Source organism: Lacerta agilis, chromosome 10, assembly GCF_009819535.1.
Source record: "Lacerta agilis isolate rLacAgi1 chromosome 10, rLacAgi1.pri, whole genome shotgun sequence".
Lineage (NCBI taxonomy): Eukaryota > Metazoa > Chordata > Lepidosauria > Squamata > Lacertidae > Lacerta > Lacerta agilis.
The window spans coordinates 1,359,530-1,378,168 of NC_046321.1; the positions used below are offsets into that span (position 1 = coordinate 1,359,530).

The following is an 18,639-nucleotide window of genomic DNA, read 5'->3' on the forward strand; positions in this document are numbered from 1 at the left end:
AAAACTTTGATTTACTTATTTTATTAAAAAGTGGCACCAACAAGCTGTTTGCAGCATTAAGCTCCCATTTGGATGCAACTTCCTATTCGAGCCAGGTTGAGAAACTCCGAGGAAACGGCGGCAAAGCAATGAGATGAATTTTGTGCACGTGATCCATTATGGGCGAAGTTAGAAGAAGAAGAAGTAAATCGAATGGGGAGAAGATGCATTTAGTTCGTTACTAGCAAAGGACGGGTCGTGGGCTCTGAGATCTGGCAGGGGCAGCCCACCCACCATGCCCACGGGCACCCCTGGCATTGCCACCCGAGCCTGGCAGTCTTTAACAGCCCTCGGCTGCTACTCTTCCTGTGGCTGAGCTAAGGAGCATTTACATTTGTAAGAAAGTTGGCTCCCGGGTGGCACCGCAACTTGGTCTGGCAGCGGCTTCAGCGCCTGGAACTCAATCCGTGGCGGGGGTGTGCCAATCTGCCTGTGCCAAGCTGGGGCCCTTGTCCTCAGGCGCCACCTTACTGGCCGCGTGGACCACAGAGGAGGTGTTAGGTCCCAGGCTGGGCGCTGGGGGGGAGTCAAGGCACCCGGTCCCATGGGCCCCTTTCCAGGAGACATATTGGACCTGGGACCCCCTCTTTTGGGCCACCGTGTACGGCGGGATTTGGGTCTGGTTGTATACCAGAGTGCAGGAGGGCTCTGAGGGGTGGTCTTGGGGGGTAGCCTAGCTCTGGTCGTGTACCAGGTTGCTGGAGGGGGCCTGGGATATGGCACATTCCCATTTTGTTCTGGTTGGGGCTGTGGCCTTAGAGGTGGGCGCGGCTGTGGCGTAGGCCGGGGCTGTGCCATTGGCGGTTGGTGGCTGGGTAGGGAAAAGTCCTCTTTGGTCGTCTTCCTGATCCAGTCAAGGTAGAGCTGCGTGGATGTGAAGACCCCCGGCTTCTTTGCCTGGCCGCAAGAGGACGGTCCCCAGCTGGTAACTCCAACCACCCAGTAGCGTTCGGACCTCTTCTCCCGGCACATGAGGGGGCCGCCGCTGTCGCCCTGCAAGTGGGAGAGAAATGGCTCCTGTGAGGAGGAGCATGTTGACAGCCCCATGGCTCAGAAGTGGAGCTGTGTAAGGGGAAAGCTTTGTGAGGACGTCATATGCAAACTCCGGCTGTGGCGCTGGACCTGTAATAGCACTTTCGCTCGTGTAAATAATCCGTTTCTCTTCTCAGGATGAAGCAATGTGTAAGGAATGGTCCTTTGGAAGGTGTCGGGAGCTGCGAAATCAAAGAGCTGGAAGCGTCACAGAGTGGCAACCTGCACCCTGGACCACCCATTGAGCTGTTGGTTGGCCTAGGTGAACTTCCAAGGAAGCTCATCTAATCTAAGGGAAGGCTAGACAAAATAAAAAAAAAGCCTCCCAGTAGCAACTTAGAGACCAACTAAGTTTCTTATTGGTATGAGCTTTCATGTGCATGCACACTTCTTCTTCTAAGGAAAGGTTGTAGCTCAGAAGCATAGCTCCTGCTCTGCATGTTGCAGGTCATAGAATCGTGGAGTTGGAAGGGTCCCTGAGAATCCTCTAGTCCAACTCTTTGCAGTTGTCCCATATGGGGATCGAGTGAGAAACCTTGAATTTCTCATCGCCACGCCTGAACAACCTCAGCTATCCAGGACAAAGAAAGACTTTTGGTGTCGGCTGAAAACCCAAACCGAGGTGAGCTCCTTGGAGGGCAGTTATGCTCACCACATCAACACCACCGTCAGTCTCTTGCAGCATCTCCAGAAATGTGGCCACTGTCAGTGACACCCTTACACTGTGGGATTTTTTCTTTTGACAAATATTTAATCCTGGTGGTTTGGGCAGTAAGGGACTCATTTCCACCTCTAAAGGACATGACCCTTATTTGGGTTGTGACTCCTTCTGAGCCCAGGTGCTAAGGGTGGGGACCTCTTGAGCAGAGATTTGAGGGATGCTGAGGGCAAAGGGGATCATTTTCATCTGCCCTGTGTCTGTTATGGAAGACCCCTGAACCCCAAGGTGGACATTCATGTTTATGCGGATGCCTTATGTTGACTTTTCCGCTGGTGAATCTCGCCCGGCATTTTCTGCTCTGGCCAGTTGCAGCTCTCCAAGGATTTGGCTTCAGAGGCGCCTTCTCCTTCTCTCACGGCTGCTGCATGAGATGCTACAGGCTGAATCACAGGGAAGATTTGCGTGTTCAGAGCAAGCGCTCTACTGTTCCAGGAGCACCGGAAGGTTTCACCCCCAAACCAAACCCGTAGCATTGATTTTGTCATAGCTTCACCCACCTTGCAAGTAGCTACGCCTCCTTCCAAGCGTCCAACGCAGATGTTCTCCTTCAGGATCTTACTGGACCACCAGTCCCGGCGACTGCAAGTTGCCTTGGGGATGAGGTCAACAGAACCTTCCTGCATGATGTCGGGCATATTTCCCGCTGAGAGCAGAAAGGGAAAGTGGGAGGCTTAGTTCAGATTTCACTCCCCACCCCAACTGCAGCACCAGGAGTAATGGAGAGAGCCATGAAGGCATATGCAGCAGAATCACCCCCCTAAAACCTAGTTGATGGACTGGGGGTGAGATCAGTGACAAGACTACGTCAGGCTGCAGAGTGGGTGAGCTCTAGGTTTTGGGGGGCCTTTGGAGACCCCAAGACTCTCCATTTCCACCTGAAACCACATCCCTCCCTCCCCCTTTGGAACAAAACACTTTTGGACCAATATGGCAAACTCCTCGTGGTCTCAGGAAAATGCAGGCTTTAGTATCTCACTCGTTCCTCTGTTGTTTCCAAAGGAAATCCAAGGGAATTTTTTGGGGTTCACTTGTTGTGATGGGTTAACCTGTCAACTGCCATTTCCCTCATTATTTTTCGATTTTTTCTTTGGATCTCCCTGTGCATTGGTTTGTGAATGTTTTTTTTAAAACTCGTGAAAATTCACCAGGCATTTGGATACGAATTACTCCTAAGAGAAACCTTTCTGCGAAGCCATTTCCTCTAATGTAATGTGCTTTTGTGCATTGTTTTCACAAATACAGAAGTTTTTAATGCACAATCCGCTCTAGCACATCCCTCTTGGTACACGGCCATCCTACTATCTCTCTATCTGTCCTAGTATTGCATATACCGAGTGATAGCAAGCCGTGTTAGACAGGAGTTTCCACCAGCCCTGCCCAGAGATAGAAACTCAATTTTCTGCATTCACAGCCATCATAACTGAGCTGAGTTTGGGGGGCAAGCAACTATGTCTGGAGAAGGTGATCTGCCCTGAAGCCAGGAAGAGGAATGGCTCTCAAAACCAACCATCTCCATGCTTTTCAGCCCTGTGAAACATGCACACACCTGCCTCACGCCTAAGACTAAGGACTTCTGATGAACACAGCCCAACCATATCTACCAACTTAGAATCATAGGGTGCGAAGGGACCCCCAAGGGTCATCCAACCCAACCTCCTGCAACGCAGGAATCAAGATCCAGAACCGCAATTGCAGCCACTGTAATTTCCATCATGACTACCATTACGTTTCTTTGGCGAAACTGATTGGCAGGGAAGGTGTGGTCTGCAAATTTACTTTAGGCACACAGTCAGGCCGCTCCTTCTGGGGGGGCCTGGTTTCCCTGCAGATCTCACTTTTCGGGTCCATGATTCCAAAACCGCTGACGTAGCAGTGACTGAGCAAGGAAACTTCCACGCTGTCGTCCGGCAAGCAGGCTGGCTGGATATAGTCTGTGCAGTTGACTGGCTCGTTCAGCTCCACCAAGGAAACGTCATTGTGCACTTTGCCGTAGGAATCGTGCTTATAGAGCTTGTGGTTCACCAGCCTCTTGATCGAGCGCCTCTGGGCATTGGGGCCGGGGTTGGAGATGCTGATGGCGCCAATCGACAGTCTTACCCATGGTATTTCCCTGGAATAAAGAATACGGACATGGTGGGGTACTGTGCTCCTCAACAAAATGAAGGTCAGCCGAAGTTGGCTGGATGTTGGAGTATAGGGAGCGCAGCTGGGTCTGAGGAGAGAGGGGAGCAGGCAGACCTCATCGCCCTTGGCCTCATTCCCCTTCCCCAATTTGGCTCTGACCTGCACATCTCCCTTCTCGCACAATGCCACCAGGTGGATTTGGAAAACCGGACGCAAACAACTTGCTCATCGGTGGTCCCTCATCAAACTGGGGTAACATTTTAAGTAGAGCAATGAAGAGTTTCTTTGATCCATGACTTTGCTGAAGGGGTGGAGGGAATCCTTTGGAACTTACATTTGGGGTGTCGTTTTTGGTTTCTATCATTGTTCTAATCTTCTCTGCGTCATTTTTTTTTTTTTAAAAAGTCCTCGTAAAATTCATCATCCTTTTATTGTAGATTCCTCTTAATGCACACATTTTTGCAGAGCAATTTGCCCCCAAACCAATTGTTTTTGTACATTGTTTTCATGAAATATTGCATTTTAAAGGTCGCTTGACCCCAACGCATGCATTCTTACAGACGTTGCTATTCATTAATTCCTTTTAAAACATTTAGTAAATATTCTATTTCTCTCCTTTTTTTTAGTGTAATAAATTTGACTTTTCATCGACCTCTGCTGTTTTTGTTAAAGCCTGGAGCATAGCTGTCAAGTTTCGGATTTGAAAATAAGGGATCAGCAGTCTCACCTATCCCGGGGACAGTCACATGTCAGTGGTGGGCGGAGCCAGAAGCAAAAGTGGGCGGAGCAGCAATGTAAACTCCAAGCGGGCTCAGAGCGGAAAAAGAGGGGGGCAGCCAGCAAAGAGGAGGGCAGTCATGTGCTCCGCACGATGGAGCCCCATCATCTTCTTGTCTGATCCCATCAAAACAGGACAGGAAGCAGCAGCTGCTCAAAGGCAGCCAGGCTCTGCCCGCCAGCTAACCCTATTGGCCGGCTGAGGGGCTCGGCGGCAACGGATAGGGGCTGATGCAGGGGGAGGAATACACCCCCCTGTAAGCACGGGAAATGGCTCCCTCTTGTTTTGAGGGCTGAGGCTTTTCTCTCCAAGTAGATGAAGTCTTCCCACCCAGTCCCTGGCCAACAGGGGAGGAGCTGCTTCCATTAAAAATGGGAAATTTAAGGGAAATAAAAAATAAGGGAGAGCAGCGGGAAACTGCTTGAAATAAGGGAGAATCCCGGGGAAAACGGGATACTTGACAGCACTGGCCTGGAGTGTCAGATTATGATGCAAATGTTTCTCAATAGGCCTGTCCAGTTTGCAGAACTATGGGCCTGCGTACGAACTGAAAACTTCAGTAAAACTTCATAGTCAAAGGAGCCTATAGGATGAGTCTTGGAATCTTGGGTCAAACAGAAGGTGGCCAGTGTAGTCGTAGTGTCCTCCTTGCAAGTTTTGCAGGAGAACCTTTAGACCCGGCACGGCCCACTTTAAGTAGGTTGTGATCTACTATCCAGTATCAAAAACTGGCAGTGATTTTCTACGCTCCAAAGTCATTCAGGTTTACGAAATAAATAAATAAATGGATCTCTATTTCACAAATACAGTAGCTATGTTTTGATATTATCATGACAGACCCAAATAGTTACTATATGGACTAGTAACTAAACAAGGGAGGAAAGTCAAACTATATTTTTATATAAGTTTACACAGATCTGAGGAGACAGTTGGCACGCACAGGGATCCTCTCTCCTCCCCCTCCCAAAGCAGCCCTCCCCCCGCCAAGCGCAGAGCGGGCAGCGAGGAAGGGTGGCAAGCTGGCTTTGGAGGAAGAAGACTCGGGTGGAGGAGGAGGAGGAAGAGGAGGAGGAGGAGCTCAGACTTGCATGAGACTGGCGGCAGCAGCTTCGAGGCTGTGGACAAAGGATTTTCTTTCTCATCTCACTATCGATCAAGATAAATCCCACAATTGTTGAGTCGATTGCAATTGAGCTGTTGGATATGCCTGCACTAGACTATCTGGACCTTGAGTTCTGATCCATCAGGGCGGTTCCTGGGCTTCCGATTCCATTTTCGTAAGAGGATGGCTCTAAGTTTTGACGCACTGCGATGCTGACAGCTGCCACCTCTCTGAAGGCAGAAGGTGGGACTCTGCTCCCATGAGATGCCCCCGCCCTGGATGCCAGGTTTGCAGACCCCATGACAACACTTCTTGGGAACCCTTTGCTTACTTTGGTTTCTGAAAACAGTGGGCTGCGCTGAGGACCCATCGAGGGCTGATCAGGGAGCCTCCACAGAAACTGGAGAATCCTTCCCGTGTCAAGACTTGGAAGCTGACCATCCAGGGCCACGTTCCGGGGAGAACGTTGCTGCCTCCCACAACCCGGAGGAGGTTATGGCTGGACGCCATGGGACGCCTTCCGCAGACTCCACTGGAAAGCAAGACACAGATTGCCATCCACAGAGGATCAGAGCCGTTGCATATACATCACCCCCCCCCCCCAGTTTGCTCATTCCCCTCCTCTTGGCCATCGTGGGAAGAGAGGGATGAAAATGGAGATGCCCAGCTGCACTTCTGGATGCCTCACAAATGCCCATCACTCCCAGGCTTTTAAGAAATAGGAGGGAACTTTGTCCGGCCCAGGGGCCACATTGCCTTCAGAGGGCCACATCTCAGTAGTGGGTAGGGCCAGAGGCAAAAATGGACTGTTGAGCAAATCCAAATTAGCAAGCTATTTTCTACCTCTCTCTCCCACCCTTCCTCTGCCCTCTTTCTAGAAAAGAAATATTTCCTTTTGTCTGCCCCCCTGACTGGTCCACCATTCCGCTTCCTTGGGTGACCCAGATGGATCCTAATATTCTGAGAGAGGGAGAAACATGCCCTCTGAGAACAGACTCTGTCTTTGCATGCTAGTTTTGACCCACCACAATGAATGGGAGTGAGAGCAGCCATGGAGTCAGTTGTGCCTCCCTCCTCCAAGACCACATCCAGAAGGAGTTGGTGGGTGGGATTCCCCCTCCTGCCTCCCCGCCCTGTCTGGCCTCTCTCCCCACTTACTCGCAGGTGGTTTCCCCGGCATGGGTGGGCCGGAAAGCAGCGAGGGCCAGAACGGGGAAGAGCCACCACCCCATCCTTCTGCCGGCTCCAGGTGTTGGTGCTACCTCCATGTTTTCCTGGAATCCATGACATCACAAAACGGAAGATCTGTCAGATCAGCAGGCGGACAGTCTGACATCATCACAAGTTCTCTTCTCTTCTCTTCCCTTCCCTTCCCTTCCCTTCCCTTCCCTTCCCTTCCCTTCCCTTCCTTTCCCTTCCCTTCCTTCCCTTCCCTTCCCTTCCCTTCCCTTCCCTTCCCTTGAACAACCCTTCCATTTGAGAGAAGTGTTTATGTGCCCATAAGCATGGAAAGAGCAAGGCTTGAACCCTAGTTTCTGCCTCGTGCTGTAGGCGTCCTGTCATGCTCATCCCTGCAGGCGTTGGCCAACTGCAACATCCATTCTTTGCCGCACTGGATGCCCTTCCTTGTGCCTATGAGAGTGCCAGAGTGCCAAGGCAAGGCACCCGTTGTAATCCTAGAAAGGGAAGCACTGGCACCATGCTCAGATGCCTATGTTCTGGAGACTAGTTGTGTGTGCAAAGGGCTCCATTCTGTCCCATGTGCCCCCATCTCCCTGCATTCCCCATGCACACTCAAACTGTGTACAACAGCAGACCCTCCTAGGGCCCCTGTTTTCCAGGGACAGTCCTGGATATATGGGAGCTGATTTGATCCTGGAATGTACCACTTTTCCTTAGGATGTCCATATTTTCATAAGAGAAATGTTGGAAAGTAAGACCCCCCGGGGGCAAGGAATGAGTAACTATACAACTTTTAGACGACATAGCTGTGATTCATCCACCAGAAATAGCGTCCAGTTGCGATTTCGTAAAATCTGTAAATATGCTTGGGAAAGCCCAGGTGTATGGCAAACCATATCAGAATGTTGATTTATTAGCAAATTTCAAAAAGGAGAAAAGCTCTAAAACTTTGAATTTTTGGGAGATTTTGTGTGTCCGAATTTTCACTTTTTGAATAATGGCAACCCTATTTTATGCACGTCTTTGGGGGCCATGCTCCCACCCATGCTTGTCATGTGACTCAAGTGAGAGTCAAAATGGGACACCCTGGGATCCAATCAGAAGCTGGAATGGCTTTTGTAATTCTGGGATGTCCTGCTCAAAGTGTGACGGTTGAGGGGTATGCTCTGTGAGAACAGGATGCTGGACAGGATGGGCCATGGGCCGGATCCAGCAGCCTCTCCTTAGGTTCTTATGTCTATTCACCAGTAAAATGCCCTGAGGTCAAAGGGGTTAAATCAAAGAAACTCCTTGCCTTCTTCATCTACCCAGTGCAATAGGTCAAGTGGGGGGGGGGGAGAGAAAAGACCCACTGCTTATCTTTGTTGCCGAAAGCTGATCCTTAATCCTTTAAGCCAGTGGGCAGGCATCGGATCCCTCGACGAGGGATACGTGGGCCTTCTGTGGGCCTCATCCAGCTGCTACAACAAGTCGGCATTATGCTCTATTGGCAAACCGCAGCTGGACACAGAAGGGGGACTAATCAAGAATAAATTTCCAGATTAAGAACAAATTTCCAGAAAACTTGGTTGCCATCTGTCACGGATGCTTTAGCTGAGATTCCTGCATTGCTTGAGGTTGGACTAGATGACCCCTGGGGATCCCTTCCGACTCTGCCACACTATGATTCTGTTGCCCAGTGCCAACATGACTTAGGCCCATTAATTCCAGCAGCTTTCCTCTTAGCACTGGGGGAAACAGCAGCCCTTCTTACATTTGTGCCATATGGGAACCTTGGTTTCCAGGAAGAGACATGCCTAGATGGATGGTTTTCTTAGATCATGGAGCGGGAGATTTAAATGTGACACCCCCTAAAAAAAAAGTTGAAAGAGCAACCACACTGCAATTGCATCAGATATTTTAAATCACTCAAAGGAAGAATTCTTTCCAGTAGCACCTTAGAGACCAACTAAGTTTGTTCTTGGTATGAGCTTTCATGTGTATCTGAAGAAGTGTGCATGCACACGAAAGCTCATACCAAGAACAAACTTAGTTGGTCTCTAAGGTGCTACTGGAAAGAATTTTTTATTTTATTTTGTTTTGACTATGGCAGACCATCACGGCTACCCACCTGTCACTCAAAGGAAGGAGACACAAATGTCATAAAATGGTCCTGATTTGGGTCTTTATTCTACAAATCTGGGTCCGGCGACAGCACAACACTTATTGGTGCCCACTGCCCAAATTCCAAAAAGTCTGGTCAATTTGCCTTCATTCACATATCTTCATAGGTACATTATACCCATCAATGGTGTCCTGGCTGCTTTGACTTCATGCCATGCTCCCCTCAGGGTGGCAGCTGCCCTGGCAGCAGAACTGGTGGCTGCGCTTGAGGCCTGGGGTTGATGTACCCCTGATCCCAGCTATAAAAATCCCCATAGCCTGGAGGCATTCCCCCCTGGTTCGGCTTGGCACTAGGCCTGGCCTGGCCTGGGATCCTTCCCCTCTCAGGGTGCCACCTTGTGGGTCTCAGCTGCCCAGGCGGTGGTGGAGGACCCTGCCGGGTGGGCCTGGTGCCGGGAGCCGCTTGCAAAGGCCTACAGTCCTGCTTTGTGCTGGGTGTGGTCGCATCTGGTGCCTGTCTCTGTGCCAGGAGCGGTTGGCGGCTGGGTGCAGACAGGCTTTCCATGGTGGTCCTTTCAATCCAGTGGAGGTAGTGCTGCGTGGAGACATAAATGCCAGGCTGCTTCACCTGGCCGCAGACTGGCACCCCCAAGCTGGCGACGCCAATCACCCAGTAGCGCTCGGATCTTTCTTCCCGGCACATGAGTGGGGCACCAACGTCGGTCTGCAGGGGGGAGGGGAGCAAAGGATGGAGGGAGGCGGTCAGCAGGTGGGCAGGTGGCCATTCGAGGGAAAGGAAGCCCTGAGGAGCATCCGGCCACTTTTGGAGAAGGACAGTGCCATCCAAGCCCAGCTGGTGGTTCCTCAGCATAGCTCAGCAGAGCAGTGGGTCTGTAGAAGCTGGACTAGGAATACAGAGAAATGGTGCATCAGATCATTCGGTCCATCTAGCGGAATATTCTCGACACTGACTGGCAGCAGCGGCTCTCTCCAGGATTCCAGGCAGGGGTCTCTCCCAGCTAGATTTGGAGATGCCAGCAGGGCCTGATCCTGGGACCTGAATGCAAGGCAGGTGCTAACTCTCCTGCTGAGCAATGGCCTTCCTGAGAGGGAGACGGGAAGCTCAAGTGGGGAAGTGGGAGCTCTGTAATGGAAGGAAGGAGGGAGGTGGCGGCTGGAAGATTCGCTAGAGAGGAAGGTGGGGGAGATGAGGAGTGCAGGAGGAAGGTGGGGCTGGAGCTGAGTGGGGTCCTCAGCAGCTGGGAAAGGGGAGGGATCGGGTGGGCAGATGGGTGGCACTGACAAAGGGGACTTGGCATGGCAGGTGGTGAGCGGTTCTTACAAAGTCGGGTGCAGAAGGGAATGAAGAAAATGGCCTGGGGGTTGGTGGTCTGGATTGGGCGGGGTGTGAGTTTGTGCTGTGGGGGCATGCATGAATGTCGCCCTGCAAGGGGGACATTTGATGGGGAGAGGAAGGTTGTGTGGGATGTAAACACAGAGCAGTCAAAAAATACCATTGCTAGAGTGGACATGAAGGTTGTCTCAGTCCTCCAGCCAAAGCTTCCTGTTTACCTGGGCTGAGATAACTTCCTGTGTAACTAGAGGTGGGTGTGGTCTCACCTGTATACAAAACTCTTGAGACCAGACGCCATCTCTCTCTTTTGGATTCGTCTTTTCAAGAAGCTACATGTTAGGACAGGATGCTCCCTTGGCTTGGAGCCAAAGAGAGGGCTAGTGAAGCCTGCTCCCTTATGGAGATAGCTTCACACACATGTAAATACATTTATCTAAGCTAGCCTGCCTTCTGAGACTGTACTGTAACTCAGGATGATTGTAAGTAAACTCTTTTTATATCTTTTAAAGAACACTGTGTTGTGTCTTTACTTTTAAGAGGGAAGAAGGGGAATATACCAGGAATATATATGTTATTCTGAGGCTTTAGCAAGCCTGTGCAACCGTTTCTGCTGTGATTTAGAAAGGGAATGCAACTCTGCTAAGTTTGGAGCTTGTTAACACAAGCTGGGATAGGATATCTTAATTAATATATCCTCATCCACATTCCTAAGCATTCCCACAGGTTGGGCTTGCATCTCCTGGTTTTCATCACTGGGATGTTGGAGGCTACGCGATTGCAGCCTGCCTGGCTCTATATCGCACTTGCACCACGCCAGCTCAGCTCAGTCAGTGTGCAAAGTCAGTGCTCCGAGGTGCAAGCTGCAGCCTCCTCAGGGGGCAGCAAACCCAGTCCCCCCCTCTCCTCTCCAGCAGTAGCCCTGGAAGGCTTTGGCCCTTGCCCACCTCGCAGGGGTGGTCGCCTCCTTCCTCCTCGTATCCAGCACACAGGATCTCATCGGCCACCTTCCGCTTCCACCAGCTCTTGCTGCCGCAGGTCTGTAGGGGAAGGAGTTTCACCTTTGATTCTTGCAGGATGCCAGATATTTTATGCCCTGTGAGTGGAAGGCAGGAAGAAGCGTTCAGTTTGCATCCAGGAATTGAATGAGAGATATTTACGGAGAATGTTGATTTATGACCCTTCGATCAATGCCACGTGGCAAAGGCAGCTGTTGAGACACCTGCCCTCCAAACCATAGCCTGGGGATTATGCAACAATATTTCATTCATTCATTCATTCATTCATTCATTCATTCATTCATTCCCACTCTCAGGCTAACCTTATAAAAAAACTTGGGATATAAACCTAAGCAGTAAATAAATTCAGGTGGGTAGCCATGTTAGTCTGATGCAGTTGGAATATATATATATATATATATATATATATATATATATATATATATATATGTATAGAGAGAGAGAGAGAGAGAGAGAGAGTCCAGTAGCACCTTAGAGACCAACTAAGATTGTTCTGGGCATAAGGTCTTCCTCCTAGAGCTTGAGAAAGAGAACTGTCGTTGTCTGGGAGGAAGACCTTTCATCGCCTGCAGACAGCCACCCAATCTCAAACAGCTCCTCACCCACAATAATACAACAACAGGACTCAACACGGACACTGGCACCAGAGCCTGCAATAAACCCAGATGCCAACTTTGCTGCCACATAAACCCGGACAACACCATCACTGGCCCCAACAACATCAAACATACCATCTCAGGACTATTTAATTGCTCATTGTCTAACACCGTGTATGCCATCAAATGCCAACAGTGCCCTTCAGCTCTCTATATTGGACAAACAGGCCAAACCCTACGCCAAAGGATAAATGGACACAAATCTGACATCAGGAATCACAAGACAGAGAAGCCAGTAGGAGAACACTTCAATCTCCCAGGACATTCGTTGCAGGATCTCAAAGCAGCTGTCTGCGCCGCCAACCGTCCCGGGCAGCGCAGAGCCTTGCTACGCCCCTGCTGGAGGTGCCGGGGTTTGACTTTGATATCTTCTGCATGCCAACCTCTACTCTGCCACTAAGGTCCATCGGTAAAAACATGGCAATTGAGTGTTTGTTGTGTAGTTTCTGTGAGAATTGTGGGTTTCTCTTTCCTGGGCTCGCTTGCAAGATGTAACACCCAGCTAGGATGCCCCTGTGGCTTCTGGTGAAGCCACATTCCTTGGGACCGCAGCTCAGCAGATGAGCACATGCCTTCAGTTCTCGACATTTTCAGTTAACAAGGTCCCCGTGAGCAGGTAGGTGATCAGAAAGACATCTCTTGGAGACCAGTCAAACTGGACTGTAATGACCGGGCCAGCCCTGTCATGAGACAGTGGGAAGCAGTTGCCTCAGGCGGCAGGTCAGCACAGGCGGTAGTGGATCGTGCCCAATGGGGCTACTCTGCTGCAAGGGGGATTGCCAGCGATGCTTCCAGAGGGATTTCTGGGCCCACCACAACTCGTTCCATAGAAGGGGGTCCTTCCTCAGCGTGAGGCATTGTGGGTGTATCTGTACCATAGACCCCATGCGCCTGCCACTTGGCCACAGTGGGAGCAAATCCTAGAGTAACAGTATCAGTTACAGGTGGGTAGCCGTGTTGGTCTGCCATAGTCGAAACAAAATAGAAAATTCTTTCCAGTAGCACCTTAGAGACCAACTGAGTTTGTTCTTGGTATGAGCTTTCGTGTGCATGCACTGTGTATCTGAAGAAGTGTGCATGCACACGAAAGCTCATACCAAGAACAAACTCAGTTGGTCTCTAAGGTGCTACTGGAAAGAATTTTCTATTTTGTTTAGAATAACAGTATCTTAGAAGAGAAGAAGAAGAAGAGTTTGGATTTGATATCCCGCTTTTCACTACCCGAAGGAGTCTCAAAGCGGCTCACATTCTCCTTTCCCTTCCTCCCCCACAACAAACACTCTGTGAGGTGAGTGGGGCTGAGAGACTTCAGAGAAGTGTGACTAGCCCAAGGTCACCCAGCAGCTGCATGTGGAGGAGTGGAGACACGAACCCGGTTCCCCAGATTACCAGTCTACCACTCTTAACCACTACACCACAGTGGCTCAAGCATCCATGACAAATGACCCTCTGGCCTCTGCTTAAAAACCTCCGAGGAAGGAGAGTCCACCACCCTCTGATGGACTCCTGCTCAACACTAAGCGGCCACAAAGTTGAACAGAATAAAAAATAAAAAATAAAAAAAATTCCTTCCAGTAGCACCTTAGAGACCAACTAAGTTTGTTCTTGGTATGAGCTTTTGTGTGCATGCACACTTCTTCAAAGTTGAACAAAAGTGGTGAAACGTTAAACAGTCGTTGCGTCTGTTGTGGCAAAGCAGCAGTGCCACGTGATTTCTCTTGTGCCGGGTGTACCCCCACAATGTCTTGCTCTGGGGGAAGGAGTTGTTTTGCCCCACCCCCACCTCATGAACAAGCAGCAGCTCAGCAAGGAGGGAAGAGAAGGTGGCAGAAATAATCCCCAATTACTTAAAGGGACAAATGTTCTGAAAGAAGGAAATGGGCATTCCAATCCCAGAATCATATAATTGGAAGGGGCCCGGGTCGTCTAGTCCAACCCCCTGCAATGCGGGAATAGAAGGCCACCCAACCTTCGGCAAGGAAGGAAAGTCCACCACCTTCTGTGACCAGACATTGGTTCACAACCGTTGTTGCGATTCTTGTGTGTTTGTTACATGAAGGCACAGGACATATTTTCACTCTGATCTCCCAGGGCGGGGTCAGTCCTCGTGGGGGGGGGGCTGCTTTTGTGGCAGTGCTGGGGAGGTCCTGGGGCTCTCACTTTCCTCACCCATGTCGCCCCAGCCACTGATATAGCAATGAGTTAGCATCGATAGTACCACGCTGTCGTCAGGCAAACAGGCCGGCTGGACGTAGTCGCTGCAGCGGACCGGCTCCACCAGCTCCACCACAGAGAGGCCGTAGCGAAGCGACTCGTCGTCCTCATAGAGTTTGTAGTCCACCACCCTCTTGATCCAGCGCTGCTGGGCATCGGGACCAGTCTGTGGGAGCTTGGTGATGCCAACCACCACCTTAAAGACTTTTATCAACCTGGAAGGGAAGAACAGGTTCGTTGCTGGTGGGACAATGTTCTTGGACCACACAAAGGTTAGCCAGAGAGGTCTGGATGCTCCTGAGAAAGGCCTAGAGCCCCAACCCTGATACATCTCAGCTGATGGAGGAGCAAGAGGGAGAGGCAAGTCGCAGCCAGGGAGTCTGGTCCAGCTTTCTGGCCAGGGACCCCTTCCATACCTTTCCCTGCTTTTGTGACCCAGGTGGGAAGGGGCATTGGGTGAAGGAGCTAAAAGGGGGAAAGGGAGGGGGAGTTGAAGGTTTTAAAAGGGTAGAAGGAACCAGCTCATTGTCTGGCAAGTTCATGTCCTGGGTCACTCTAAGGCTGGGGTCAGCAACCTTTTTCAGCCATGGGCCAGTCCACTGTCCCTCAGACCATGTGAGGGACAGGACTATATATTGGGGGGGGGGGTGAATGAATTCCTATACCCCACAAATAACCCAGAGATGCATTTTAAATAAAAGGACACATTCTACTCATGTAAAAACACACTGATTCCTAGACCGTCCGCGGGCCGGATTGAGAAGGTGATTGGTCTGCATCCGGCCCATGGGCCTTAGGTTGCCTACCCCTGCTCTAAAGGTAAAGGGACCCCTGACCATCAGTTCCAGTCGTGTCCAACTCTGGGGTTGTGGCGCTCATCTCGCTCTATAGTCCGAGGGTGCCAGCGTTTGTCCGCAGACAGCTTCTGGGTCATGTGGCCAGCATGACAAAGCCGCTTCTGGCGAACTAGAGCAGCGCACGGAAATGCCGTTTACCTTCCCACTGGAGCGGTACCTATTTATCTACTTGCACTTTGACATGCTTTCGAACTGCTAGGTGGGGAGGAGCAGGGACCGAGCAACGGGAGCTCACCCCGTCATTGCAGGGATTCGAACCGCCGACCTTCTGATCAGCAAGCCCTAGGCTCAGTGGTTTAACTCACAGCGCCACCTGGGTCCTGCTCTAAGGGCTGCATAAATGCCATGCATTTAAAGCACATGATGGCTCTGCTGTGCCTCCACAGTTGGAGGCTGCAATGCTTCTGAAAACCATTTGCTGGAAGCCGCAGGAGGAGAGAGGGCTTCTTCCTGGTCGGGTGGCACTTTCAGCAGCCCTAAGGACTAGATGCTTGCTTTCAGAATGTCAAAACTGAGACAGATCCCCCAAAGGACTGATCTAGCAGTGGCTTTCACCCATCCTTCATGCTCCAGGTTGGGCAAAGGCAGAAGATGGGACTCTGCTTCCATGAGATGCCCCCAGGCTGCCTGGTTTGTAGACCCTGCCATGTTCTCCTACCCAAGGAGCAGCTGCTCCTTTGTCTTACGTCTTGATCTTCAAGCAGTGGGCTGCGCTGAGGACCCATCGAGAGCTGATGAGCGAACCTCCGCAGAAATGGACCCAGTGCCCAGCTTGGCTTGGGTACTGGAAGCTGACTTGCCAGGGCCATGTTCCTGGCAGGACATCGGTGCCACTCATGACCTTCCTCAAGTACTGACTGACCGCCAGCGGACGTCTTCCACAGGCTCCCCTGGAAAGAAACATTTCCATTAGTTTTCAGCCGCACATGTATTGCTGACGCTGTAGAACCACAAGGAGTTTGGAGGCTCCATCCCTCAAGGAATTTACTTCCTTTCTTATGCTTTCCACACTATGTGCTACCTGTTTGTTTTGATGCCCAATAGATAGTTGCTGAGGAACCTGTGTGTTGTTTTCCTTTAAAATGCAATGCCAGCAAACCGTGGTGCTTGGCGCCACATGGAAGACGGCGCAAGCTTATTTTCTGCTGCTCCAGAGGGGAGGATCCAAACCAATGGATTCCAACTGCAAGAAAGGAGATTCTGACTATACACTAGGAAGAGCTTTCTTGAGAGCTGCTCAAGAGTACAACTGATAACCTCAGAAGGTGGTGGACTCTCCTTACTTGGAGGTTTGTAGAGAGGTCGGATAGCCTCTGCCCGGAATTCTTTAGCTGTGATTCTTACATTGCAAGGGCTTGGATCAGATCAGTGGCATAGCATGGGTTGCCATCGCCCGGGGCAACACAGAGGGGTTGGGTGGGTGGGAAACAGATGAAGTGCACATGTGGGCTGTAGGGCGTCCATGTCACCCAGGAGATCACAGCCACAGAGATAAGAAGAGTCATTCTGTCATCTGGAGAGATCGCTTCCTGCTTCACATGGAGAAGCCATTTTCAAATGAGCCCACTGACAAAAGCACATAGCTGTATTGAAGCATCAACGAGTGTTGAAATGTTGTGCCCTTAACAAATTTTGCATCCGGGGCAGCTGCCCCTGTTCCTGCCCCCCCCCCAACTCCACAGTTTTATGATTGTATAATATACCTGTTTAAAAGTAAAGGTACCCCTGACCATTAGGTCCAGTTGCGGACAACTCTGGGGATGTGCCGCTCATCTCGCTCTATAGGCCAAGGGAGCCGGCATTTGTCCACAGACAGCTTCCAGGTCATGTGGCCAGCATGACTAAGCTGCCTCTGGTGAACCAGAGCAGTGCACGGAAATGCCGTTGACCTTCCCGCCAGAGCGGTACCTATTTATCTACTTGCACTTTGACATGCTTTTGAACTGCTAGGTTGGCAGGAGCAAGGACCGAACAATGGGAGTTCACCCGTCGTGGGGATTCGAACCGTCGACCTTCTGATTGCCAAGCCCTTGGCTCTGTGGTTTAGACCACAGCACCACCCGTGTCCTTATATACCTGTTTAGAATAAACCTGTGGCAGATTTCACTTTGCCTAGTGACCTGGGCAACTCACAGTTGATCTAAATGCCAGGGAGCTGAAAATGTTTCTGTCCAAGGCAAAAGATGCCAAGCGCTTGTGCCCTCTCCAAGAATAGGGTTTGACTCTCCTTAGTAGATGCCAGCACACTAAATGGACCACAGGGGATATAGATTGGGGAGAAAAAGGCCACTTGGGCTCAGTTGTGCCTCCATTTCCACAGAGGCCACATCCAGAGGGCAATGCCTCTGTGTTGCCTCCTTGCTACATTGGCCCATTTTGGCACTTACTTGCAGGTAGCATCTCCGGCATGGGTGGGCTGGAAATCAGCAAGGGCAAGAATGAGGAGAAACCACCGGTTCATCCTTCTGCCAGCTCCGGGCTCTGCTTCCTCCACCATGTTTTCCTGGAATCCATGACGTCACAAACCAGGTGTGCCCAGGCTCTGACATCACACAGCTGGCTTTGGCAAAGGTGCAAGAAGGGAAGAAGCCAGGTGTGAAACTCAGCACTTGGCGAGCAGGAAGAGAAAGTGAAGGAAACAGTAATGGACAGCTGGAATCAAAGAATTGTCAAGCCAGAAGGGACCCCAAGGATCATCTAGTCCAACCCCTTGCAATACAGGGTTAGGGAAGAGAGAGGATGATTTGTGGCATCAGGGAAACCTGGGCAGAAAGCCGAGAACTATCTGGAAGTCATGAGGAAGACTTCATCTAAGTTGTGTGTATTTGTGCACGGAGGCAATTTGTGTATGGAAGCAGGGAGCATGGCCTAGCAGCATTTATTTTACTAAAACATTTTGACACCACCCCCCCTTAGAAATTCCATGGTTAACCAAATAACACAATGGCATCAATGCAACAATCCCAGAAAAAATTCAAAATATCCATAGCAGAAGGCAGCTGTCTACAGAGCCTGCAAACTCAATGGCCGATTGTGGAGAGAGGAAGTTAGGATGGGTTTGGACATTAGTTCAGGGGTCGGTGGGTGGAAAACCAATGTGGTGTAGTGGTTAAGAGTGGTAGACTCATAATCTGGTGAACCGGGTTCGCGTCTCTGCTCCTCCACATGCAGCTGCTGGGTGACCTTGGGCTAGGCACACTTCTCTGAAGTCTCTCAGCCCCACTCACCTCACAAGAGTGTTTGTTGTGGGGGAGGAAGGGAAAGGAGAATGTTAGCCGCTTTGAGACTCCTTCAGGTAGTGATAAAGCGGGATATCAAATCCAAACTCCTCCTCCTCCTCCTCCTCTTCTCCTTCTCCTTCTCCTTCTCCTTCTCCTTCTCCTTCTCCTTCTCCTTCTCCTTCTCCTTCTCCTTCTCCTTCTCCTTCTCCTTCCCCTTCCCCTTCCCCTTCTCCTTCTTCT

At 50.7% G+C, this 18,639-nt stretch overlaps 2 protein-coding genes across 2 annotated transcripts; both read right to left on the reverse strand.

Annotated features, from left to right (window-relative positions):
* Positions 1-336: 336 nt before the first annotated feature.
* Positions 337-7,028, reverse strand: LOC117054041 (acrosin-like). The gene is made up of 5 exons (XM_033162479.1): positions 6,955-7,028; positions 6,128-6,328; positions 3,628-3,902; positions 2,290-2,435; positions 337-1,032 (listed from the first exon to the last, which is right to left on the reverse strand). The coding sequence occupies exons 1-5, from the start codon at positions 7,026-7,028 to the stop codon at positions 337-339; spliced, it is 1,392 nt and encodes a 463-aa protein (XP_033018370.1).
* A 2,276-nt stretch (positions 7,029-9,304) lies between these two features.
* Positions 9,305-17,675, reverse strand: LOC117054042 (acrosin-like). The gene is made up of 5 exons (XM_033162480.1): positions 17,566-17,675; positions 15,865-16,068; positions 14,268-14,536; positions 11,380-11,528; positions 9,305-9,805 (listed from the first exon to the last, which is right to left on the reverse strand). The coding sequence occupies exons 1-5, from the start codon at positions 17,673-17,675 to the stop codon at positions 9,305-9,307; spliced, it is 1,233 nt and encodes a 410-aa protein (XP_033018371.1).
* Positions 17,676-18,639: the final 964 nt, after the last annotated feature.